The 26,849-nt window shown below is 41.9% G+C and overlaps 1 protein-coding gene across 1 annotated transcript; it reads right to left on the bottom strand.

Moving 5' to 3' along the window:
* Positions 1 to 6,739: 6,739 nt before the first annotated feature.
* Positions 6,740 to 22,630, bottom strand: LOC120055211 (leucine-rich repeat-containing protein 24-like). Its single transcript, XM_039003132.1, has 6 exons — positions 22,374 to 22,630; positions 20,625 to 20,808; positions 8,893 to 9,066; positions 8,447 to 8,725; positions 8,083 to 8,251; positions 6,740 to 7,878 (listed from the first exon to the last, which is right to left on the bottom strand). Exons 1-6 carry the CDS (start codon positions 22,628 to 22,630, stop codon positions 6,740 to 6,742), a joined length of 2,202 nt encoding a protein of 733 aa, XP_038859060.1.
* Between the last annotated feature and the right edge of the window lie 4,219 nt (positions 22,631 to 26,849).

The raw sequence follows: 26,849 nt of genomic DNA, 5'->3' as shown, positions 1-26,849 counted from the left end.
TAACGGGATCGATATGACAACAGCCAGTGAAAGTGCAGGGCGCCAAATAAAAAAAAACAGAAATCTCATAATTAAAATTCCTCAGACATTTTAAAGGTAATCTTGTTGTTAATCCCACCAAAGTGTCCGATTTCAAATATGCTTTTCAGCGAAAGCACCACAAACAATTATGTTAGGTCACACCAAACTACAATAAGCACATCCATTTTTCCAGACAAAGATAGGAGTCACAAAAAGCACAAATAGAGATAAAATTAATCACTAACCTTTGATGATCTTCATCAGATGACACTCATAGGACTTCATGTTACACAATACATGTATGTTTTGTTTGATAAAGTTCATATTTATATAAAAAAATCTGAGTTTACATTGGTGCGTTATATTCACTAGTTCCAAAAACATCCAGTGATTTTGCATAGCCACATCGATTCAACAGAAATACTCATCATAAATGTAGATGATAATACAAGTTATACACATGGACTTATAGATATACCTCTCCTTAATGCAACCGCTGTGTCAGATTTCAAAAAAACTTTACGGAAAAAGCAAACCATGCAATAATCTGAGACGGCGCTCAGAACAATAGTCAAATTAGCCTCCATGTTGGAGTCAACAGAAACCAGAAATTACATGATAAATGTTCCCTTTGATGATCTTCATCAGAATGCACTCCCAGGAATCCCAGGTCCACAATAAATGCTTGATTTGTTCGATAATGTCCGTTATTTATGTCCAATTAGCTACTTTTGTTAGCGCGTTTGGTAAACAATTCCAAAGTCACGAAGCGCGTTCCCTAAAAGCTGACGAAATGTCCAAAAGTTCAGTAACAGTCAGTAGAAACATGTCAAACGATGTATTGAATCAATCTTTAGAATGTTGTTAACATAAATCTTGAATAACGTTCCAACCGGAGAAATACATTGACTTCAGATGAGCGATGGAACAGAGCTCCCTCTTATGTGAACGCGCATGGTCAAAGAATGGTCAGGTCATGGCAGACCTGACTAATTCCTCTCTCATTCGGCCCCCCTTCACAGTAGAGGCATCAGACAAAGTTCTACAGACTGTTGACATCTAGTGGAAGCCGTAGGAAGTGAAAACTCATTCATATCTCGCTGAGATTTCAATGGGATCTTGGTTGAAAATCGACCAGCCTCAGAATTTCCACTTCCTGTTTGGATTTTTTCTCAGGTTTTTGCCTGCCATATGAGTTCTGTTATACTCACAGACATAATTCAAACAGTTTTAGAAACTTCAGAATGTTTTCTATACAATACTAATAATATGCATATATTAGTAACTATGACTGAGGAGCAGGCCATTTACTCTGGGCACCTCTGTGCACCTTTCATCCAAGCTACTCAATACTGCCCCTGCAGCCACAAGAAGTTAAGAACAAATTCTTATTTACAATGACGGCCTACCCTGACCAAACCCGGATGACGCTGGGCCAATTGTGCGTCTCCCTATGGGACTCCCAATCATGGCCGGATGTGATACAGCCTGGATTAGATCCAGGGACTGTAGTGACACCTCTTGCACAGATGCAGTGCCTTAGACCGCTGTGTCCATGTGTGTGTGTGTTAACTATTTAACTGTACTAGAATGCTTGAAAGGCCACTAAAATTTTAAATATCGGTTATCGGCATCTGGGTTTTTTTGGGCAAGGAAAATATTGGATAACGGTATTGGTCAAAAATGTAATATCGGTGCATCACTAATACTGTAGGCATGACATGCCAGCAACAAAGGCTGATAATACACATCCAAGTATATTTGACAAAATTAAGAAAGACAAGCGTTGTAATTTTGTATTCTGTAATGTGATTGTGGAATAGGTGAAAAATGTTGTCTATCAACAATGACAAGCCACCGGGATCTGACAACTTGGATGGAAAATTACTGAGGATAATAGCGAACGATATTGCCACTCCTATTTTCCATATCTTCAATTTAAGCCTACTAGAAAGTGTGTGCCCATGCAAAAATCATTCCGCTACCTAAGTATAGTAAAGCCCCCTTTACGAGCTCAAATAGCCAACTAATCAGCCTGTAACCAACCCTTTGTAAAGTTTTGGAAAAAATTGTGTTTGACCAGATAAAATTCTATTTTACAGTAAACAAATTGACAACACATTTTCAGCACGCTTATAGGGGACATTCAACAAACTGATGCTAAAAAGATTGTGGGGCTGTTTTTTTAGACTTCAGTGTGGCTTTTGACATTATCGATCAAAATCAAATCAAATATTATTGTTCACATACACATGGTTAGCAGATGTTAATGCGAGTGTAGCAAAATGCTTGTGCTTCTAGTTCCGACAGTGCAGTAGTAATCTAACAATTCCCCAACAACTACCTAATACACACAAAACTAAAGGGGTGAATGAGAATATGTACATATAAGTATATGGATGAGCAATGGCAGAGCGGCAAAGGCAAGGTGCAATAGATGGTGTAAAATACATATGTGATATGAGTAATGTAAGATATGTAAACATGATTAAAGTTGCATTATTTAAAGTGACTAGTGATCCATTTATTAAAGTGGCCAGTGATTGGGTCTCAATGTAGGCAGCAGTCTCTCTGAGTTAGTGATTGCTGTTTAGCAGTCTGATGGCCTTTCAGTCTCTCGGTCCCAGCTTTGATGCACCTGTACTGACCTCGCCTTCTGGATGGTAGCGGTGTGAACAGGCAGTGGCTCGGGTGGTTGTTGTCCTTGATGATCTTTTTGGCCTTCCTGTGATCGGATGCTGTAGGTGTCATGGAGGGGTAGGTAGTTTTCCCCCGGTGATGAGTTGTGCAGACCGCAGCACCCTCTGGAGAGCCTTGCGGTTGAGGGCGGTGCAGTTGCATCTGTAAAAGTTTGTAAGGGTTTTAGGTGCAAAGCCAAATTTCTTCAGCCTCCTGAGGTTGAATCGGCGCTGTTGCACTTTCTTCACCAAACTGTCCTTGTGGGTTTACCATTTCAATATGATGTGTACGCCGAGGAACTTGAAACTTTCCACCTTCTTCACTGCTGTCCCGTCGATGTGGATAGGGGGGTGCTCCCTCTGCTGTTTCCTGAAGTCCACAATCAGCTCCTTTGTTTTTTGACGTTGGGTGAGAGTGTGCACATCTCCTTGCCTCTCCTCACTGCTGGTGGCGTGCTTTGCGTTGGCCCTATAAATTGATCTGAATCAAACACGTCCCTTGATGAAATCCAAACCTCTAGGGCTGAGTTTACACAGGCAGCCTAACTCTGATATTATTTTCACTAATTGGTCTTTTGACCAATCCAGATCTGAAAAAGATCTGATGTGAAAAGATCTGATATGATTGGTCAAAAAACAATAAGTGAAAAAAATATCAGAATTTGGCTGGCTGTGTAAACACAGCCTAATAAACGCTGCCATTGGTAGCCTATTCCTATTTTTCTCTTTGCACTTCTGGCATACAGGTGCATTTACTGGACCATGCTTACTTTCTGTTAAGTTGCCATTCAGTATGGGGCAGATCAATCAAACCCACACTGCAGAAAAACACTTCACTTTTGTATTCTTGCATTGACATCAAAACCAGTTTTCATGCAACTGTGTCTAATTTATATTATTTCATGACACGCTTTGGGCCTCCATTATTTCCATGCATTCGTTTAAATCAATACATGGATAATATATGGATAATTTTGCACAAATTACCAATTTAGACAAAAGGAGTAGAAATATAGTTTCATCTGAAACAGCAACAGAGAGAGAGACAACAGTAACCGTATTTATTTGGACATGGAATAGAACATTCAGTTGAAGTCGGAAGTTAACATACACCTTAGCCAAATACATTTAAACTCAGTTTTTCACATTTCCTGACATTTAAATTCCCTGTCTTAGGTCAGTTAGGATCACCACTTTATTTTAAGAATGTGAAATTTCTGAATAATAGTAGAGCGAATGATTTATTTCAGCTTTTATTTCTTTCATCACATTCCCAGTGGGTCAGAAGTTTACATACACTCAATTAGTAGCATTGCCTTTAAATTGTTTAACTTGGGTCAAATGTTTTGGGTAGCCTTCCACAAGCTTCCCACAATAAGTTGGGTGAATCTCGGCCCATTCCTCCTGACAGAGCTGGTGTAACTGAGTCAGGTTTATAGGCCTCCTTGCTCGGCCACATGCTTTTTCAGTTCTTCCAACACATTTTCTATAGGATTGAGGTCAGGGCTTTGTGATGGCCACTCCAATACCTTGACTTTGTTGTCCTTAAGCCATTTTGCCACAACTTTGGAAGTATGCTTGGGGTCTTTGTCCATTTGGAAGACCCATTTGCGACCAAGCTTTAACTTCCTGACTGATGTCTTGAGATGTTGCTTCAATATATCCACATAATTTTCCTGCCTCATGATGCCATCTATTTTGTGAAGTGCACCAGTCCCTCCTGCAGCAAAGCAACCCCACAACATGATGCTGCCACCCCCGTGCTTCACAGTTGGGATGGTGTTCTTTGGCTTGCAAGCCTCCCCCTTTTTCCTCCGAACATAACGATGTTCATTATGGCCAAACAGTTCTATTTTTGTTTCATCAGACCAGAGGACATTTCTCCAAAAAGTACGATGTTTGTCCCCATGTGCAGTTGCAAACCGTAGTCTGGCTTTTTATGGCGGTTTTGGAGCAGTGGCTTCTTCCTTGCTGAGCAGCCTTTCAGGTTATGTTGATATAGGACTCGTTTTACTGTGGATATAGATACTTTTGTACCTGTTTCCTCCAGCATCTTCACAAGGTCCTTTGCTGTTGTTCTGGGATTGATTTGCACTTTTCGCACCAAAGTACATTCATCTCTAGGAGACAAAATGCGTCTCTTTCCTGAGTGGTATGACGGCTGCATGGTCCCATGGTGTTTATACTTGCGTACTCTTGTTTGTACAGATTAACGTGGTACCTTCAGGTGTTTGGAAATTGCTCCCAAGGATGAACCAGACTTTTTTTCTGAGGTCTTGGCTGATTTATCTTGATTTTCCCATGATGTCAAGCAAAGAGGCAATGAGTTTCGAAGGTAGGCCTTGCAATATATCCACAGGTACACCTCTAATTGACTCGAATGATGTCAATTAGCCTATCAGAAGCTTCTAAAGCCATGACATCCTTTTCTGGAATTTTCCAAGCTGTTTAAAGGCACAGTCAACTTAGTGTATGTAAACTTCTGACCCACTGGAATTGTGATACAGTGAATTATAAGTGAAATAATCTGTAAACAATTGTTGAAAAAACTACTTGTGTCATGCACAAAGTAGATGTCCTCACCGACTTGCCAAAACTATAGTTTGTTAACAAGAAATTTGTGGAGTGGTTGAAAAACTAGTTTTAATGACTCCAACCTAAATGTATGTAAACTTCCGACTTCAACTGTATGTCAATACAAACCACAAATAAATCATTTTCAAATAAAAGTATTCAAAATATCTGAAATTAAACTAAAAGCTTGAAATGCAGTTTTACAGTGACAATCTGGGTAGGACAATACAGTGTTTTAATTCTAGACTGTATTGCTTTTATCACTGCTCCGCCTCAAACACACCAATGTCCAGCATGCAATGGGATACCAGACTCTTTCCCTGTAACCTACAGCTGTTGGGGGAAGCTTGCGCTGGGGTCCACTGCACTTCCTCTTTCAAACAAATACTTTTCAACATCTGAATGGCAAAAACACAGTTTGAATGAAAGCTAATATTGTTGTGGATTTGGTAGTTCCTGGTGGAATTTCAGTAAATAGTCCCAACTGAGTGCCATACAGCAATGCACTGCAAATATGTATGCAGCATATGTCACACACCAAAACCTACTGACCACAGACATTTTACCAGATTCCATTGAAACCAATACATATGCTGAGGTATACTGCAAACACAGTAAGCTAAATGCTATTGAAACACTTGATCATGAGAAAAACACACACATTGAATCACATTAGGTTTACCTTGTTTGGTCAACTAAAAAACATGTTGAGGTACAAGCGACAAAAATACTTTCATAAAGCTAAGCCCTACAGTACTTTCATATATTTCAAAAATTATTATTTTAAAGTTAAAGGAGATGACTGATTTATGGTACTGCCTGCAAATGTAATACATCTCCTTATCTTCAGTTCATTCATGTGTGCATATAGTCACCAACATAAGGAAATTAACAGAACTTGAAGGAGAGAAAGCCTGTTTTACTGACTGTATACCGTTGTTTGATTGATGAAATCTTTGGAAGTAACTTGCTGTAGGATGGAGGGATCCGGGTTGGTCAGCAGTATTCTGCCACAAAGTACTCCTTTCTTATAGACTTATGATGCACCTTCCTCTTACATTTCTAAACCCCAGAGTCCAACCAGGTGAGCCTGTTTAGGCCCCTATTACAGTTTACTTTATATAAACAGCAGAAGTGTCACAATAAGGGTCTCTCCACCACACATTACTCAGTCCACTGTAATGGTTCTCCATACTTACTATAGTAGCTACAGTATATGTTCAAGCTGGACAAAGGACTAATTTTCTCATATCACAGTAAGGTACAGTACAGTGAGGGTTTTGGTTGAGGGAGGCATGTCTCCTGCCATGTCTTTATATCATACTGCTGCGCAAACTTGTCACTCTGGAGCCAGAGCAATCAGGATTTATGATTCATCTGAACCCTCATTGCAGTCTGGAGGTGTTGTCACCAAGTGACATTAAGCACTCTGGACTAGCTCATTGTGAACGTCGTCCTAGGGGCCTTCAGCAGTGGATCTCATATGCAATTTGTGAGTCGAGGAACAAGCCTGTGTGATTCAGAAACAAGCCCTCCGACTCGGCTGTCACCGGCTCTGCCTCCCCGCCCTCCCCTGCCATCCTTCTCATTGTCCGTATATCCGGCTCTATCTGGGGCTTTGTGGGAGACAGCGTTTCCTGCTGTTGGTACCCCAGGGTGGTGGTAGTGGCTGTGCTGGAAGGTGGGAGGACGGGTTTAGCCCGGTTCAGAACATACATCTCGTGCCCGCGCTCATCCCGATACTCCTCCAGCTGGGCAAAGGTTGTTGGTCCGTCCGAGTAATCATTGACATACAGGATGCTTTCCTCCTTGTCATCTGTGTCCTTCTGCCGATGTCGTTGTCGGCTGTAGATCATGGCCACCAGGAGAAGAGCTGTGAGGGCCAGCAGGGAGATCCCTATGGCGATGGCAGTCTGAGTAGCAGCTCCCAGTGCGCTGAAGGCCATGCTGCCAAGGGCGTACAAGGGCTCTCGACTCACGTCTGACGACGTCGGCCGATTGGAGCGCAGACGAGGCCAGGATGGAGCGTAGGAGGCAGGGGACCAACTGGACGAGGACGAAGAGTTGATTGCGAGCTGAAAGGTCACACGGGCCACCCCTCCAGCGTTCCAAGCTTCGCACTCATACAGCCCGGCGTGAGCCACTGTCACGTTGCTAAGGAACAGCATCCCACTGCCCGTGTCTGGATCGAAGCGCTCCCCATCCTCCTTCTGGAGTCTCACCCGTCCTGCAGCTGGATGTATTGCATCCTCAGCCCCCACAGTCCCTACACCGCCCAGGTCCTGCACCAGCCCCCGGGGGGAGAGCTGCACCTTACCCTGGGAAGCCTTCCTCCAGGTGACCTGCGGCCGGGGGTAACCAGATGCATGGCAGGAGACGCGCAGGCTCTCCCCCAGGCGCACGGCCAGGCGGCGGGGTTCCAGCTGCACCAGAGGGGGGATGCACACCAGGCTGTTAAGAGGCACCTGCACCAGGCTGAGGTGGGAGAGGCGGGGTGGCTCAGAACAGACAAGGCGCCGCTCGGCCGAGCTCAGCAGGCGCTGACCCTCCTCATCGATCCAGCTGCGTAGCCAGTGCAGGGCACAGTCGCAACGCCACGGATTGTCTACAGTAGGAAATTATAATTTGAGGGGGGAGGTGTGGCAAAGTCAACAAAGGGTAATGGAAAGGATGCAACACAACATTGAGACAATTAAGACAAAACATTTGAAAGAGGTAATTCTATTTGAAGAACAAGGTCAATATATTTACTGTAGGCTTCTTTTTTGGTCCCACAGCCCTAGCCCAAATCCTGTCCTTTGGCCCTCACCTGTGACACGCAGCACCTGCAGGCTGACGAGGGGCCGCAGGGTGGCAGGGCCGATGGTGTGCAGGTTATTCCGGCTGAGGTCAAGCAGGGCCAGAGAGGACAGACCAACTAGAGCTTGGTCTCCCAGCATCTCAATGCTATTCTGCTGCAGGTGAAGCTCTTGAAGACGCTATGGAAGCAGGGATTGTAATCATTATTAGTAATGAATATAATGTAGAGGAAGTGGTTTAAGTTGAAGCGTTGATTGTTGTGGTGGAACTCTAGATAATTATCAGGACAAACAGTCTGTTTACAAGGGAGGAGGGGAACACTAGCATTGGTTTGACAAAACATTAACTGAGTTACTGATAATATGGGGACTGACCTGTAGGCCTCTGAAGGTATAGTCCTGTAGGCGAGTGATGTCATTTCCTGCCAGGTAGAGGATGCGGAGGTGATCCAGGCCCCTGAACATGTCTGCTGTGACCAGGTGGATGCGGTTCCCGTTGAGGGCCAGCTCCAGAAGCTGACCCTGGCTCTGGAAGGCCTCGGGCTCCAGTGCTGAGATACTGTTGTTCTGCAGATACAGGTAGTGCAGACGGCCCAGCTGGGAGAGGTCTGACAGACGGATCTGCCCGATAGCATTGTCCTGAAGGAAGATGGTCTAAATGGAATAGATGAGCATAAGTAACAATGGGCATAACTCCTTATGTAAACTCTAAGAAGAGTAGATACGTCTGAGTGAGTGTATGGATGATTCAATTATGGCTATATTGTGTGGTGGGTGGTATCTGGGAAACAGACATATAGACATATTGAGTCAATGCTAACCTGTGTAGAAGCTGGGACATGTGAGGGGATGTCCCGGAGGCCTGTAGAGCCACACTCCACAGTCAGGCTGTAGCAGCGACATCCCACTGGACAGCCAATGGATGGGAGAGCGTGGAGAGATAATATCAGGATAGCCAGAAGAGAGAAGGCCATCGCACCAATAGGACAGAGATCCTAGAAAGAGAGACAGACAGATTGAGGAAAGAGAAATGGAGGTTTAAGCAGTGTTTCCCAACTCCAGTCCTCCAGTATCCCTAACAGTACACATTTTTGTTAAAGCCCCAGACAAACACACCTGATTCAACTCATAAAGGGCTTGATGATAAGTTGACAAGTTGAATCAGGTGTGTTTGTCCAGGGCTTCAATAAAAATTGGTACTGTTGGGGGACTGGAGTTGGGACATTGGTTTAGAGAGGGCAGGGTAAATCTGGTTAAAGTAACAAAGAAATATATAATTTTGTTGACAATATCCCAATCTGGTCATTTGTATATGTTATTGTGAACTCAAAGGGGCCATACTTGCGAACATAAGCAACCATTTAAATGTAAACAGTTTCTCCGACTCAAAATATGTATCAGCCAATTAAAATCGTTGATTTACTTGCACGTGGCAGAATGCGAAATTGTAGCCGGTCCAGTCAGATAAAATGGCACGTTAGCCCGATGCTATGTGGTTACACTTACATTTAGCCTTACAACATTTTATAGGCTATGCATTATGATAATCATCCACTTTGTCACATGCGTTCTGAATTGAGCATCAAGGACCGGCAGTAAAAAAAAAGAATCCTCAACAAAAAAGCTTGATGCGAGGTCATGTAGGCTACTATTATCAACATCGCTTTTAGGTGGCACACATTTCGGTTGACTCTAAATCAATAGTGCATTAACCATGGGTTTGAGGCCCCCTCAAACCCATGGTTAATGCACTATTGATTTAGAGTCAACCGAAATGTGTGCCACCTAAAAGCGATGTTGATAATAGTAGCCTACATGACTGCTATTTGACAAATACATAAGGCTCTTCGTTTTTTTTAACGATATATGATAAACTTACATAAAAGTATTTATATTTTTTACATAAAAGCACATGTTCTTTTGCACCCCAGTATCTCTACCTGCACATCATCATCTGCACACCTATCACTCCAGTATTAATGCTAAATTGTAATTATTTCGCCTCTAGGGCCTATTTATCGCCTACCTCCCTACTCTTCTACATTTGCACACACTGTACATAGATTTTTCTATTTTTCTTTTCTATTGTGTTATTGACTGTACGTTTGTTTATGTGTAACTCTGTGTTGTTGTTTTTGTCGCACTGCTTTGCTTTATCTTGGCCAGGTCACAGTTGTAAATGAGAACTTGTTCTCAACTGGCCTACCTGGTTAAATAAAGGTTAAATAAAAAATTAAATAAATAAATAAACATGGATGTGTGTGAAACAGATAAACGAAAACGTTGGATTTTGTCGTATCTAAAAATTTGGTCTAATGCTGGTAGTAGTTAGTAGCCTAGTCAAGGATGCATCAATGCAATATTTGCATACAACATTTTGTTACAGACCAATGGAACAAGAGTAATCCTTGAATTTGTTAGCTTAAAATGTCCCTCTAGTGGCCCGGGTTGACCTATTTTAAGAAATGCCATTGGTTGGTGGATATAAAGGCTAAGATCTTTGATAGGCTGATGGAGAATTTGTTCCAGGATATAATCACTGCCACCCGGTGAGGTTAGCAAAGGGCTAACTTGTGCCATGTTATCTGATGGGACCAGCTACAATTTAGTGTTCCGTCACGTGCAAGTAAATCAACGATTTCAATTAGCTGATACGCATTTTGAGCGGAAAAACTGGGCCCCAAAATGTTCTGCCCTAGCGCATAAACAAAATGCAAGTGTCAGTACTCATGTTACATGCTGACAGAATACAGTGTCACATAGAATCAGATCAGAAAAAAGGGCAGCTTATTACATGGCTGTTGCTTTCTATGATATTAATCCAGGTTGCTTCTGGGCTGACTTCACCAGACTGTCAAAAATAATAGTTGGTCTTTTTTAAATGACTACTCTATCAATTAATGTATTTTCTATGCATCTTACATGTAAGGCATGCTATACTTGTATGTGGCTTCGGATGATGACTGTAAAAAAAAAATGTCACAAACAAATTGGATGGAAATTAACTTTGTGTCACTTCAGTAGGCTAATGAAGGGTCACTTAATTTTCACAAACTGATTAGGCACGCTAAAACAATATTGAGGAGTCTTTATTAGGAAGATTCCATTGCCTGCCCTCCAAACATAAGCTGCTGCTGCAGGCAGCTGTGGAAGTACAGGCTTGTGTTGACAGATAAGCACAACATTTCCTTGGAGAAGATGAGGTCAATTCCAGACAGTGAGCATCTTCCTCTAATAAGCCTGACACCTAGCAAGGGCCTGGAGGCATTCAGCTGCGATGTAGCTCCAGGGGAATAGGCTATGCAGCATCCATGGTGGTATTGATATGTTTTGTAAAAGAAGCCTATCATGGCCATGCCTCTAAGATCTGATGCTCCTGACTTCATAGCACTGATTGCATATGAGAGGCCTTTTGGGGTTTGTAGCCTATTGTAACTGCAATAAGTCAGAGGATGAGAATATGCCAAAAATGAATCATAGCAAATATTCAGCAGATGATAATTATTTATATCTAGGCCTAGACAGATGGCTACACAACCACCGCTTACAACTAATTTATGAAAATATGAACACTAATAATGTTATTACTAGGCCTACTACTAATAAGTAATAACATATAATGAATAATAGTCATGCGTTGTTATATCATAATTACTCACACGATTCCTCTTATTTATATTGTGTAGGCTGATAATGTAGCCTACAACAATACACTACCACAATAAATCAATATCTGATACAACCTACACTGTGATAAAAACGACTAAACATTAGAATACACACTGCCCAGTCCACAATATATCACCGTTTTTTAAAGAAAAAGAGGCACCATCGGTGGGCACATACCAGATAAGGATGTAGAGATGCGCTATACAATTACAATCGCCCAGATTTCGAATGGATCCGCACGGAAGAGCGCGTTATTATTTTGATGGGAATCACATATATATCGTATATATTGGTACGTTAAAATCATATTCTAACGGGATCTCCTCGGTAAACGACACATCCGACGTTTTGAACACATTGTCCAAGGCTACTGTCGAGCCATTATTATGGCAGAGGGCCCCGCAAATAAATAGGCTAAAGAATAATAACCGATACGTGAAGGCTACAGTATACGGCCACACTCCAAAATAGAAGCTTCAAGCCGATAGACTTGTAATCCAAAAAATGCAAAATTATTTTGATGAATCAGGATTTCTCCTTTTTCTTTAACATCCTATGTTATCTTGTCAACCTTCTTGCGCTCGTACGGTGTCATCCAATTCGCTACGTTCCTCGTCTCTAGCCCCTCCCTTTCTCTCTCAAATGGATCACATAACAGCGTTAAAGTTGAATTGTTACACTTGCTTTGTTTCCTTCTTGCCTTTTGTTTTCTGTGATCTATTCCAGACTTTCCTAATCCATTTTAATGAGGAGGGGAAGGAGGAGAAGGAGGATTGTAACCATTAGGATTTAGGATAGTAGGTGGTAATCCATGACTGGATCCTTATATTCCTTCATGAGAGACAAATACAATGAGTGAGTAATGTGATCAGTGATATTAACTAGTTTAAATGCATGAGGTGTTTCTCAATATATGCCCATTTTGGGCCACAATGGGCTTATGTGACAAACACTGTGAGTTGGGATAAACACAACACAAATATCCCTGGATCCAAAGGCAAATTAGGTGGTGTCTTAGAGTTTCAGGATATTGAGACAAAAAGCAATTTTTAGGCATACGAAAAATGTCCACTACTGTATAGGGGACTGGGGTCGCCTGCTGGTAAGACTTAGGAAGCTACCCAGATCAATAAAGGTGGTTGTGTTCTAGACAGGAGCGGGGCATCATGCAATGGAACACTGTGTTACTAGGACCTCTGCTGGCAGCTTCTTGCTTGTTCAGGGATGAACACTATTATATGATTTATAGTATATAATGTTCAATGTTTAATCCTAAAATTTTGGCAAATTATTTGAGAAATCACATTAAAGATACACATCTCGTCCATGAGTGTGCAAAGCTGTCCTCAAGGCAAATGGTGGCTACTTTGAAGAATCTCAAATATAATATATATTTTGATTTTTTTTAACACTTTTTTGGTTACTACATGATTCCATATGTGTTATTTCATAGTTTTGAAGTCTTCATTATTATTCTACAATGTAGAAAATAATAGAAATAAAGAAAAACGCTTGAATGAGTAGGTGTGTACAAACTTTTGACTGGTACTGTATATCGGAAGCGTCTATTACAAGTGGCGTATGTAATATAATCAATACAATGTAATATAATTAATATTAATTAATTAATTAATTGGTTGAAATGATGGGGAAATAATTTTGATTCAACCAGTTTTTGCCCAGTGGGATAGGCCTGCTGCCGTATAGCAGCCTGAGATGGAGGAGGTAGAGGAATGCGTTGTTGACAGGGAGATGGACAAAGTGAAAAGTGAGTGATAAAACCTAAATACATATTTCTGAAGTGTTTGAGAAGATTCACAAATCAAGTCTTTCCAGTCTTCTTTGACTTATTCCGATCTATGTCACCTGTGTGTAACTTATGCATTTTTTGTTATTTCAAACTGAGGATTGAGATAGGCAAAGAGAAAACAGATGCACTTACATTCTGAATTGCCACTTCAAGAAATGCATCAGTTGAATGGGATGGAGCGAGAATGGATACCTTCAAACTACCAATCAAAGTCTGAATATCTAAAAGATATGCCATAAGTAGCTTTGCACGAGCGAACTGGAAAAGCTCAGAGGATCATGAGCCTATCACCTGTTTCTGTAGAGTGAGGCAGGCAGCTTGATGTACAAATACACCACCTGGACAGGACGCTAGTCTATCACAGGGCCTTACCTCCAATCTATCTCCTTAATGTTGAGTGTCAAGCATCAGGTCCCATTTTTACAGTCTTTAGTATGATTTGGTCGATTATCAAACCCAGTTTCCAACCTTCCAATCGCAGGGTGGGCACTCTAATCCCAAGGCCACTGAGTTGGTATGACATACTTTGAGTTAATGGCAGACATTTTTTTCTATTTCACCCACTCCGCTTTGATGTTGGTGTCCTGTGATTTTAAGACACTTGACATTGAAACTCAGGCGTTTTTGGTGTTACCCAAGATAGGTATAAAACAAAATACTATGAATCACGTCATGTACACTGTAACTGTAATCAATGATTTCAAAAATAGGTATCAAGGGTTCTGACCTTCTGTGCAGGTATCTGCATAGTCGGGACAGCCGTCATTTTGAGTCTGACAAGACTCGTCACAGAAGCACCCTTTGAAGCAGTTCACGTTAGTGCCTTTACAGCACAGGGCCGGCTGCGCAGAACAATTTCCTTTAGGGAGATTGGAAAAACACATTTTATTGGAACAGGAAGGTTAAATGTAAAGCCTTGATGAAATGTAGAAAAAGGAGGAAGGGAAATGCTGTTAAGGTACACAATAGTAGATTTTGGTAGACAGAAGCTGCTCTTGGTAAAAGGGGTAAATCGGTCATCAAAAAGAAAGGAGGACCAAGACACTTCATATAATTAATTAAAATGTATTTATTTGTATGGCATGTTCAATGGAAACAAAGTTTAAAAACTCTGACGTGTTTCGGTTGCATGGCCTTCGTCAGGGAGTACAAAGAAATTATAATACAATGTCCTCATTAGAACAGCTTTTTCCAATCATCCCTGATTTGAAGAGGGAGTGGTTACAGCATTAATTTGACAACACCTAGTAAGCAATACTATACACATTAAAAAGTTAAATACTGTAAATATGCAACTCCAAGCTTGATGAAATGTGTTTAAAAAGTTAGCTTTCCGATGCACAGGGACTATGGTGATCAGCTAGAAACGTAGGCATTACAGATTCAGTTAGGAAGAGGTTGAAAATGTCAGTGAAGACACTTGCCAGTTGGTCCGCGCATGCTCTGAGTACACATCCTGGTAATCCGTCTGGCCCCGCGGCCTTGTGAATATTGACCTGTTTAAAGGTCTTGCTTACATCGGCTACGGAGAGCGTGATCAAACAGTCATCTGGAACAGCTGGTGCTCTCATGCATACTTCAGTGTTGCTTGCCTCGAAGTGAGCATAAAAGGTATTTAGGCCGTCTGGTAGGCTCGCATCACTAGGCAGCTCGCGGCTGGGTGTCCCTTTGTAGTTTGCAAGCCCTGCCACATCCGACGAGTGTCAGAGCCGTTGTAGTAGGATTCAATCTTAGTCCTGTATTGATGCTTTGCCTGTTTGACGGTTCGTCTGAGGGCATAGCGGGATTTCTTAACTGTCTGGATTAGTGTCCCCAGCTCTTGCCTTTAGCTTGGTGAGGATGTTGCCTGTAATCCATGGCTTCTGGTTGAGATATGTACGTACGGTCACTGTGGGGACGACGTCGTTGATGCACTTATTGATGAAGCCAGGGACTGAGGTGGTATACTCCTCAATGCCATTGGATGAATCACGGAACATATTCCAGTCTGTGCTAGCAAAACAGTCCTGTAGCATGGCATCTGCGTCATCTGACCAGTTCCGATGCAGCCGACCACCCTGCATCATTACATCAATTTAAATCACTTCACTGCAACGTTAAGTCATATTTATCCAGCTCGACTGCTTCACGGCACAGACAAGGCAAAGAAATTGCAAAATTTTTCTAGAGCAGGTGGATCTAAATACATAACTTTCATAGTTCTATGATAAATAATGCGACCTACACACTTACTTAAATCTAAAATAAGTAAAGAAGTAATTTTGTGTGGAAGTCAAACATTTGTTTTACGTCGGAGGCAGACACATTGCATATGCTCAGAATTACAAAATCGAGCCCTTACATAGACAGCCCTTCTCCCCTTGTCTATAGGAGGGACGCATGCTGTTTAAATGTCACAAATGTTGATTTAAACATTCACGAATTTAACAGATTTGGACTATTTCTAATGTCATGATATCTTTGGTAAAGTAGTAAAGAAGGTGAAATATTTTGGGTAGATGTTCCTAAAAAGATGATAACTGCAGTATATATGGACCTATTATAAAATATGAAAAGGCTTATTCATTCCATTTCATTTAAAAAAATCATATCATCATATTTGTATATGTTTTATTATACTTTTATTGTGTACTAGATCATATGGGTTGAATAGTTAATTTTTTTCTCAGACATATTCCAGGTTTAAGCCAAAGGCCATAGTTTTCCAGGGGGGGTGACACTACCATCTCAATAAAATATTGCCCTCTTGCTAGATTGATTACTAAAGCCTTAGTGAAACAGTGCAAAACGGCTGTCAGCTCCACTTTAATATTATAATTTTTAAAAAGATTATGTAAAAAAGACGATAAACATTTATCTTTTCGTTAGTTTATCACACTGCCGTCATTAAAATGTAATGAATTGTAAACACTTTTAAAATGGACATACATCCATAAATGATTCACACATAATTTAAAAGACCATTTCATAGAACAGTCGCTCCCAACCTTTTTCGGTTACTGTACCACCAACTGAATTTTGCTCTGTCCAGAGTACCCCTGAAGTGCCCCCTCATGTACATTTTACCAGTAGGCCTATGATCTCATGAGTCTTCTCAAGTACCCCCTGTGGATAGGCCAAGTACACTCAGGGGTCCTAGTACCCCTGGCTGGGAACCACAGTCATAGAGAATGTTACAAACTGGACTATATGTAGTAACCTCCTTTGAAGAGATGGTGATTGGGTCTAAATAGGTGTTTGGCGTTTGGTAGTCTGAATTCAGTGTCCTTGTCTTTAAAACTTCTTGACACTAGGGGTCAGATTTTTAAAATTGTTTTAAAATAACGTTCCCAAGGTAAACAGACTATTTCTCAGGTCCAGATCGTAGAATATGCATATCATTTACAGATTAGGATAGAAAATACTCCAAAGTTTCCAAAACTGTCAAAATATTGTCTGTGAGTATAACAAAACTTATTTTGCAGGCGAAAACCTGAGGAAATCTAACCCGGAAGTGATTTAAAAATAAATAAATCTGTGTTTCATTTCCCGTCTTTCTTCCATTTAAAGGGGTATCAACCAGATTCCTTTTCCAATGGCTTCCTCAGGCTGTGACCAGGCTTTAGACATACTGTCAGGCTTTTATTTTGAAAAATGAGCGAGATTTTTCAAAACTAGTCAGGTGTCCTTTGATTAGTTCCTGCGTGCGAGAGGGGTAGCTCTCCATTTTCTTTCTCTCTTTTATTGAATAGGTTACGGTCCGGTTGAAATATTATCGATTATGTATGTTAAAAACAACCTGAGGATTGATTATAAAAAAACATTTGACATGTTTCTACGAACATTACGGATACTTTTTGGAATTTTTGTCGAACGGAACGAGGCTGTAGTTTTCTGAACATAACGCGCAACCCAAATGGCGTTTTTTTTGTTATAAAAGTAATATTTATCGAACAAAAATAACATTTATTGTGTAACTGGGAGTCTCGTGAGTGCAAACATTGCGAAGATTATCAAAGGTAAGCGATTAATTTTATTGCTTTTTCGTGACCATGCTAATTTGGGGCTAGCTGTTGTAGCATTGATTGATACACTCACAAAAGCTTGGATTGCTTTCGCTGTAAAGCATATTTTCAAAATCTGACACGATAGGTGGATTAACAACAAGCTAAGCTGTGTTTTGGTATATTTCACTTGTGATTGCATGATTATAAATATTTGTAGTAATATTTTGCGCCCTGCAATTCAGAGGTTAACTGTCATTTCCCACACGCCAACTCATTTTCTCAGCCTTAGAAGCATCTGCATTCACCAAATGTTGTGGGGTTATCTTTAGACATATTCTTCATACTTATACATAGGGAATTGTTGATATGTTGTCAAATTTTTCTTGATGACATGTTCTTCAAAAGAATTCACCAAAAATGCATTTTACTTTCTTTAGTATTTTACAGATAGAAAGATGAAAAAAGTATTAATCTACAATTGGCTATGTGTAAATCTGGTCCTGGAGTGTTTTACAAAATTAAAACTAAATATTTAGGTTGACTTCATCCAGTGTCCAGAAAAATATGTGCATATTAATGAGACATCAAATAATTTTTTGTGATATGATTAAGGGGAAAAAATACCCCATGTCACACCCTGATCTTTTTCACCAGTCTTGTGCTTGTCTCCACCCCCCTCCATGTGTCGCCCATTTTCCCATTATTCTATGTGCATTTATACCTGTGTTTTCTGTTTGTCTGTTGCCAGTTCGTCTTATCTCCTCAAGCCTACCAGCGTTTTTCCCCCTGTACTCCTGTTCTCTCTAGTCCCTGTTTTATAGTTCTTCCGGTTTTGACCATTCTGCCTGCCCTGACCCTGAGCCTGCCTGCCGTTCTGTACCTTTCTGACTCTGGCCTAGATTACTGACCTCTGCCTGCCCTTGACCTGCCTTTTGCCTGCCCCCTGTTTGGTCAATAAACATCCATGATTCGAACGGTCTGCATCTGGGTTTTATCCTGAGTCGTGATAGTATGAACTGGCTCTGACTGACCCAGCAGAGTCGGAACAGCTCCATAACGTTGTCTCCTCCCAAGGAGCCACCATTGGGAGACACGAGGAGTTTCTTCAAGGTTTTCTGGAAGGATTCCAGAACTTGGCGGAATGCCACGACCATGCTTTCCATACATTACTGGAGCAAGTCCATTAGAAAGCCAACCACTACCGTAACCTCCCAGCCTCTCAGCAACCCAGCTGTCAGCAGCAAATCCCCCAGCCCATCCCGGCTTCCCGAGATCCCTGCTTACCTCCTCCGGAATGCTTCGCTGGAGATTCAGGGACCTGTCGGACGTTTTTCTCCAAGTGCTCCCTCATCTTTGAGCTACAGTCCTCTTCTTTCCCTCGAACCACTCGAAGTTAGCATACCTTATAACACTGATGTCCGAGAGGGCTCTCGCCTAGGCTACAGCAGTGTGGGAGCAACAAGCCACCTTGTGTTTCAATCTGGAGGAGTTCATGGGGAGTGTTTGATTCTCTGTTGTCAGAGAGAGACTGCTCGGAAGCTACTCCCGCTACGCCAAGACTCCCGTAGTGTGGCAGACTATGCAGTCAATTTTGGCACGTTGGCAGCCGAGAGTGCCAGGAACCCGGAAGCCCTGTTCGACACATTCCTTCACGGGTTATCAGAAGAGGTGAAAGATGAGCTCGCAGCCCGGAGCTGCCCATCGATCTTGACTCTTTCATCGCCTTGACCATTTAGATCGTTGGGCACCTACGGGAACGTTGGAGGGAGAGGTCTGTTTTCACTCCCCCTTGCTCGTCAATGGATCCCACCTCGCCTCTGAGGAATCCTGGAAGTGCTTGGCATCTACATTGACGAGAGAATCCGAGATTACCCGAGTTCCCCCGGGAATCACAGAGGTCTGCCGACTCGCCCACTACGGAGCCTATGCAACTTGGCAGAGGTAGATTGTCTCCTGCCGAACAGTTACACAGACTGAACACCAAGAGCTGTCTGTATTGTGGGACTGCAGGTCACTACATTTCTACCTGTCCTGTAAAAAGACCCGGCTCATCAGGAAGTGTGAGTATGCTGATGGGCATTACGAATGTCCAGTCTCCCCTTATTCGTACCTCATTCCATGCCATCCTGCTGTGGGGATACGGATACCAAAAGGGGATGAGTGGAAGACTGCCTTTAGCACGGCTAGCGGGCACTACCAATACCTGGTGATGCCATTCGGACTGACCAACACTCCTGCTGTGTTCCAGGCCCTGGTTAACGACGTTCTCCGTGACATGTTGAGCTGGTTTAAGAACTTGTCATCCATATCTGACAAGCACCCCAGCTTCTTCTGGAGAACCAGCTGTTTGTCAAAGCAGAGAAATGCTAATTTCATCACTCCACCATCTCCTTCTTTGGATACATCATAGCTGTAGGCAACATACAGATGGATCCTGGAAAGGTGAGAGCAGTGGTGGATTGTCCACAACCCACCTCCTGATTGCAGCTGTAAAGCTTCCTGGGGTTTCCAGCTGTAAAGCTTCCTGGACTTCGTCACTGGTCTCCCTCCATCTGAAGGCAACACCACTATCCTTACGGTGGTGGACAGGTTTTCCAAACCCGCCCATTTCATTCCCCTCCCCAAGCTACTCTCATCCCAGCTCGTGGCGCAGCACGTCTTCCGGATCCATGGACTTCCGGTGGACATGGTCTCTGACCGTGGTCCTCAGTTCTCGTCCTGGTTCTGGAAGGCGTTCTGCACACTCATTGGGTCGTCGGTCAGTCTGTCCTCCAGGTTTCACCCCCAGTCTATTGGCCAGTCAGAGCGAACCAATCAGGACCTGGAGACAACTCTTCGCTGCCTCGTCTCTGCCAACCCTACCACATGGAGCCAGCAACTCGTGTGGGTGGAATACGCCTGCAACAGCCTCCCCTGCTCAACCACTGGTCTCTCGCCTTTCGAGTGTTCGATGGATTATCAGCCCCTGCTCTTTCCTGAGCAAGAGGTCAGCATCCCCCTGCCCAGATGCCGCTGTCGCCGTATCTGGAAGAGAGCCCGGTCTGCTCTTCTCAATACCACCTTCAGGTATCAATGACAGTCGGCTCACCACCGGACCCCGGCTCCCCGTTATCGTCTCGGGCAGAGGGTATGGCTGTCCACTCGGGATCTGCCCCTCCTGGTGGAGGCCCGCAAACTTTCCCCCCGTTTTATCGGACCTTTCCCCATCTCTAAGATCCTTAGCCCCTATGCTGTTCATCTTCTGTTGCCCCGCACCCTCCATATACATCTCACTTTTCATGTATCAAGAATTAACTTTGATACATGAAAGAGACGGTTAGGAAATCATTACTCTAGTCTAGAGCACAAATCCTTAATGTTGTATTTGCTCCAAGCATTGTGTAAGTTGTGCATTCAAGTCTCATATATAAAGTATTACTCACTAGTCATTATTCTGAATAATTTATTCATTTTGAATCCTAAACATTTATAGAATTCTGAGTTCATAGAAAATGTATTATTAAAGAGAGGTTATTTATTATTAAAGAGAGAAATGAACAAACAATTGTGTACATGATTAAAATATAAGCATGACATTACATACAGACACTGCGAGAGTCCATCAAGCATTAGGTTTTAGACATTAATTTACACTGTATTGTAGCATAGCATGAAGCTTCATTATTGACTGCATATTTGGCAAAAGACTTTGAGGTATATATTAGAGAAAGATTTAGATGTCTTAAAGAAATATATATATTTTTTCTCCGTTCCCAAACTCAACTTGAATCAATGAGGGCTATACTATACACCAGGAGTGTCAAACTCATTCCATGGAGGGCCTAGTGTGTAACGCACGTGGTCGGGAGGAGAAGAGGACCAAGGTGCAGCGTGGTAAGTGTTCATATTATTTAATGAAATACGCAACACTTGACAAAACAACAAACACGACAAACGAACAGTCCTGAAAGGTGAAACAAACACTAAACAGGAAACAACCACCCACAAACACAGGAGGGAAAAGGCTACCTAAGTATGATTCTCAATCAGAGACAACGATAGACAGCTGCCTCTGATTGAGAACCATACAAGGCCAAACACACAGAAATACAAAACAAGGACAACATAGAACACCAGACATAGAATGCCCACCCAAACTCACGCCCTGACCAACCAAAATAGAGACATAAAAAGGATCTCTACGGTCAGGGCGTGACATAGTGTCTGCACATTTTAGTTTTTTCCTTTCTATTAAGCCCTAGACAACCAGGTGTGGGGAGTTCCTTACTAATTAGTGCCCTTAATTAATCAATCAAGTACAAGGGAGGAGCGAAAACCCGCAGACACTAGGTTCTCCGTGGAATGACTTTGACACCTGTGCTGTGCTGCTTGAGGCTCCCATTCACACCACTGTGCACTCTGTTTGCTACAAATATACGTAACTTGTCAATGATCTTAAAAGCGTGTCCTGGCACGCATTTCTTCCACATGCTTTTGTGTTCATGTAGTTCATAGTAATCTGATAACATTGACTGTAAAGATGACCTGATCTGAACTTGATGAACTGTAAAATAATATGCACAGGGTTCTCAAACTGTAGCACAATCTTACTGTCTACCAAATGTGGCATTATAGCAGGCAGTGTTCGGGTTTTCATAGTGCTTGTAAGGGTTATTTTTGTCCAGGATAATAAGGCATACACCCAGCAGAAGTACTGACCACTGAAACAGGCCATCTTGTTGCAGCCACCATTCTTCTGTAATAAGAGGATACACACTGGTCAAGAGGATGAATTCAAGCCATGGAATGCCAAACAATGTCAAAGTTACAATAGGCTGGTTATAGGGCTCAGGCTTACCTGTATGTTGGCACAGCAGGATGAAACACTCTCTGCCTCTGTCTGTCATCATAGTCCAGCAGATGCACCAGGATGTCCATGTCTGTGGCCAGCTTTGAGAGGGCCCTGGGGTCACAGGCTCCAACTTCACTGTCCTCTGTAGCCCTCTGGGAGTCTCCAGCCTCACTGCCCTCTGCAGGCCCCTCTGGCCTCAGAAAAGCAGTGAAAGTTACTGAACCCAGTAGAAGAGGACCACGCTGACCACTATGTCCTGCCATATCTAATCCAAACACCTGCACACTGCTGTGAGCTGAGATACATTGGTCAATGATTACTATACATACAATGATGTCTAAAACTCAACACACTTCACAGTATTGAATACATTATTGATCATTTACTCACAAAAGGCTCTAATACACATACACTATATATACAAAAGTAAGTGGACAACCCTTCAAATGAGTGGATTTGTCTATTTCAGCCACACCCATTGCTGACTGGTGTATAAAATCGAGCACACAGCCATGGAATCTCCATAGACAAACATTGGCGGTAAAATGGCCTTACTGAAGAGCATACTGTAGTGACTTTCAACATAAAGTAAGTGTGGAAGAGGTTAAAAAATATATTGTTGTCTATCAACAATGACAAGCCACCCATGTCTGACAACTTGGATGGAAAATTAGTGAGGATAATAGCAGACGATATTGCCACTCCTATTTGCCATATATTAAATTTAAGCCTACTAGAAAGTGTGTGCCCTCAGGCCTGGAAGGAAGCAAAAGTTATTTTCCTACCTAAGGATAGTAAAGCCCTCTTTACTGGCTAAAATAGCCGACCAATCAGCCTGTTACCAACCCTTTGTAAAGTTTTGGAAAAAATAGTGTTTGACCAGATACAATGCTATTTTACAGTAAACAAATTAACAGACTTTCAGCACGCTTATAGGGAAGGACATTCAACAAGCATAGCACTTACACAAATGACTGATGATTGGCTGAGAGAAATTGATTATAAAAGATTGTGGGGGCTGTTTTGTTAGACTTCAGTGTGGCTTTTGACATTATCGATAATAGTCTGTTGCTGGAAAACATATGTGTTATTGCTTTACACCCCCTGCTATATTGTGGATAAAGAGTTATCTGTCTAACACAGAACACATTCGTTAATGGAAGCCTCTCCAACAAAATCCAGGTAGAATCAGGAATTCCCCTGGGCAGCTGTCTAGGGCGCCTTCCTTTTTTCAATCTTTACCAATGACAATCCACTAGCTTTGAGTAAAGCCAGTGTATCTATGTATACGGATGACTCAACACTACTCGTCGGCTACCACAGTGACTGAAATGACTGCAACACTTAACAAACAGCTGCAGTTAGTTTCAGAATGGGTAGCAAGGAATAAGTTAGTCCTAAATATTTCAAAACTAAAAGCATTGTATTTGGGGAAAATCATTCACTAAACCCTAAACCTCAACTAAATCTTGCAATGAATAATGTGGTAATTGAGCAAGTTGAGTTGACTAAACTGCATGGAGTAACCCTTGATTGTAAACTGTCATGGTCAAAACATATTGATACAACAGTAGCTAAGATGGGGAGAAGTCTGTCAATAATAAAGTGCTGCTCTGCATTCTTAACAGCACTATCAACAAGGCAGGTTCTACAGGCCCTAGGTTTGTCGCACCTGGACTACTGTTCAGTCGTGTGGACAGGTGCCACAAAGAGGGACTTAGGAAAATTGCAATTGACTCAGAACAGGGCAGCATGGACTCCCTTGGATGTACACAGAGAGCTAACATTAATAATATGCATGTCAATCTCTCCTGGCTCAAAGTGATTTCATCACTACTTGTATTTGTGAGAGGTGTTGACATGTTGAATGCACCAAGCTGTCTGTTTGAACTACTGGGGCACAGCTCGGACTCCCATACATACCCCACAAGACATGCCACCAGTGGTCTCTTCACAGTCCCCAAGTCCAGAACAGACTATGGGAGGTGCACAGTACTACATAGAACCATGACTACATGGAAGTCTATTCCACATCAAGTAACTCATGCAAGCAGTAAAATTAGATTAACAAACCAAACAAAAATATACCTTATGGAACAGCGGGGACTGTGAAGCACCACAAACATAGGCACAGAAACATGCATACAAACACACAATAACATATGCAGTTTACACACACGTACACATGGATTTTGTGTTGTGGATTTGTGGTAGTAGAGTAAGGGCCTGAGGGAACACACTTAATATGTTGTGAAATCTGTTGTGAATGTATTGTAATGTTACATTTTTTTTAATAACTGCCTTAATTTTGCTGGACCCCAGGAAGAGTAGCTGCTGCATTGGCAGTAGCTAAAGGGGAGCCATAATAAATACAAAAACAAACATGACACCGTTATAGGATGCCACCTTTCCAACAAGTCAGTCTGTCAAATTTCTGTTCTGCTAGAGCTGCGCCAGTCAACTGTAAGTGCTGTTATTGTGAAGTGGAAATATCTAGGAGCAACAACGGCTCAGACGCGAAGTGGTAGGCCACACAAGCTCACAGAAGGGGACCACCGAGTGCTGAAGCGCGTAGCGTGTAAAAATCATCTGTCCTCGGTTGCAACACTCACTACCGAGTTACAAACTGCCTCTGGAAGTAACTTCAGCAAAACAACAGTGTTGGGAGCTTCATGAAATGGGTTTCCATGACCGAGCAGTCACACTCAAGCTTAAGTTTACCATGCGCAATGCCAAGCGTCGGCTGGAGTGGTGTAAAGCTCGCTGCCATTGGACTATGGAGCAGTGGATACTGTTCTTTGGAGTGATGAATCATACTTCACCATCTGGCAGTCCGATGGATGAATCTGGGTTTTGCGGATGCCAGGAGAACGATAACATTTATCTGCTTTACCAGAACACCCTGAAATGTCACACTTGATATAGATCATATGTTTTGTAAATTTCTATTGTAGCATACAATTAAAGGCTATGATAAAACTGGCAGTGAGATCAAAATAATTCAACATCATTGTTCATAACAGTCCTGTGTCACTTCAAAAATCTTCTAAACGTATTATTAAATGTTTATGAGAAGAATAGGCCTACACTAGATAGAATATTTCAGTCGCTTTGGTTTAGCTCCTGTACTACTGTAAATTTACTTCTGCTCTCTATTGCCTCCCAATGCTGTTGTGCCCTGCCCATAGGAAACGTGGTTTATTGGAGTGGGAATCCTGGGGTGCTTCACTTCTAAGATGCGCAGCCAATGCTATTGGTCGGAAGTTATAGAGTAGACTGATGCAAGAGTGAACAAGAGCAAGTATTGTCGAGGCAAATTTAGCTAATATTGCCTGCATGAGTCACTGCAAGTGACTTTCCCGTTGGATTGTGTTACAGTCATGTTACAAGAAGAGGATCAAAAGTAGGCTACCCCATCCCATCACTGCAACCTGGTCTCAGAGCATTTCGTATTATTCTGTATATAAATCCAAAACACTCCATTTAATGTTACATTTCGTATGGTATATGTTATTTTGTGGATGTCCATCACCCATTTCATAATTACAATTTGTATTATATATATTACGAATTTGCAAAACGTAGAATACATTACGAATTTGCTAAACGTACTATATGTTACGCATTTGCCAAACGTATGTAATGTTATGAATTCTAGCTGGCTAACGTTAGCTAGGCTAGGGGTTAGGGTTAAGGTTAGGGTTACATTTAGGAGTTGGGTTAAAGGATTAGAATTATGGTTAGGGGAAGGGTTCACTAAAAGGGTTAAGGTTAGGGTTAGGGAAAGGGTTAGCAAACATGCTAAGTAGTTGCAAAGTAGCTAAAACGTAGTAAGTAGTTGAAACGTTGCTAATTAGCTAAAATGCTAAAGTTGTCTGTGATGAGATTCAAACTCATAACCTTTGTGTTGCTAGACCGTCACATTATACAACTACCCATCCGCTACGACCAACCACCCTACTTTCATTTTGCCCAACCTGGTGTCAAAGCATTTCGTATTATTCTGTACGTAAATCAGGGACAATCCAAGTAGTGTGATATGTTACATTTCATATGTTTACATAAAACAGATAGTTATTTAAGACAAAAAACGAAAGTTGGGTACAAAAACGCGAACGTCTAGCAACAAAAATGTTTCAACTACTAACTACTTTTGAGCTACTTTGCAACTACTTAGCATGTTAGCTAACCCTTCCCCTAACCCAGTGCTTCTCAATTATTTTCTGTTATGCCCCCCCTAGGAAGAAGTAAACATTTCGCGCCCCCCAACTCTCCGCCGCGACTGTAAATAGTATCATTTGTCTATAAAATTGTTATAAGTACACCTCTGCATAACATTGTATCCGTATTAACATTAAAGAAAACAAAAAAGAAAGAAATATAGATCAATTTACAACAAAGAATAACTTTATTAACATTGTTTTTTAGTCTGTAACAGAAAAGACTTAAAGTGCATCGATTTGCCTGAAAAAAAATACATTT

This window comes from Salvelinus namaycush, chromosome 10, assembly GCF_016432855.1.
Source record: "Salvelinus namaycush isolate Seneca chromosome 10, SaNama_1.0, whole genome shotgun sequence".
Taxonomy (NCBI): domain Eukaryota; kingdom Metazoa; phylum Chordata; class Actinopteri; order Salmoniformes; family Salmonidae; genus Salvelinus; species Salvelinus namaycush.
Note: the sequence above shows the minus strand (reverse complement) of the source record. Positions and strands in the feature narration are given on the sequence as shown.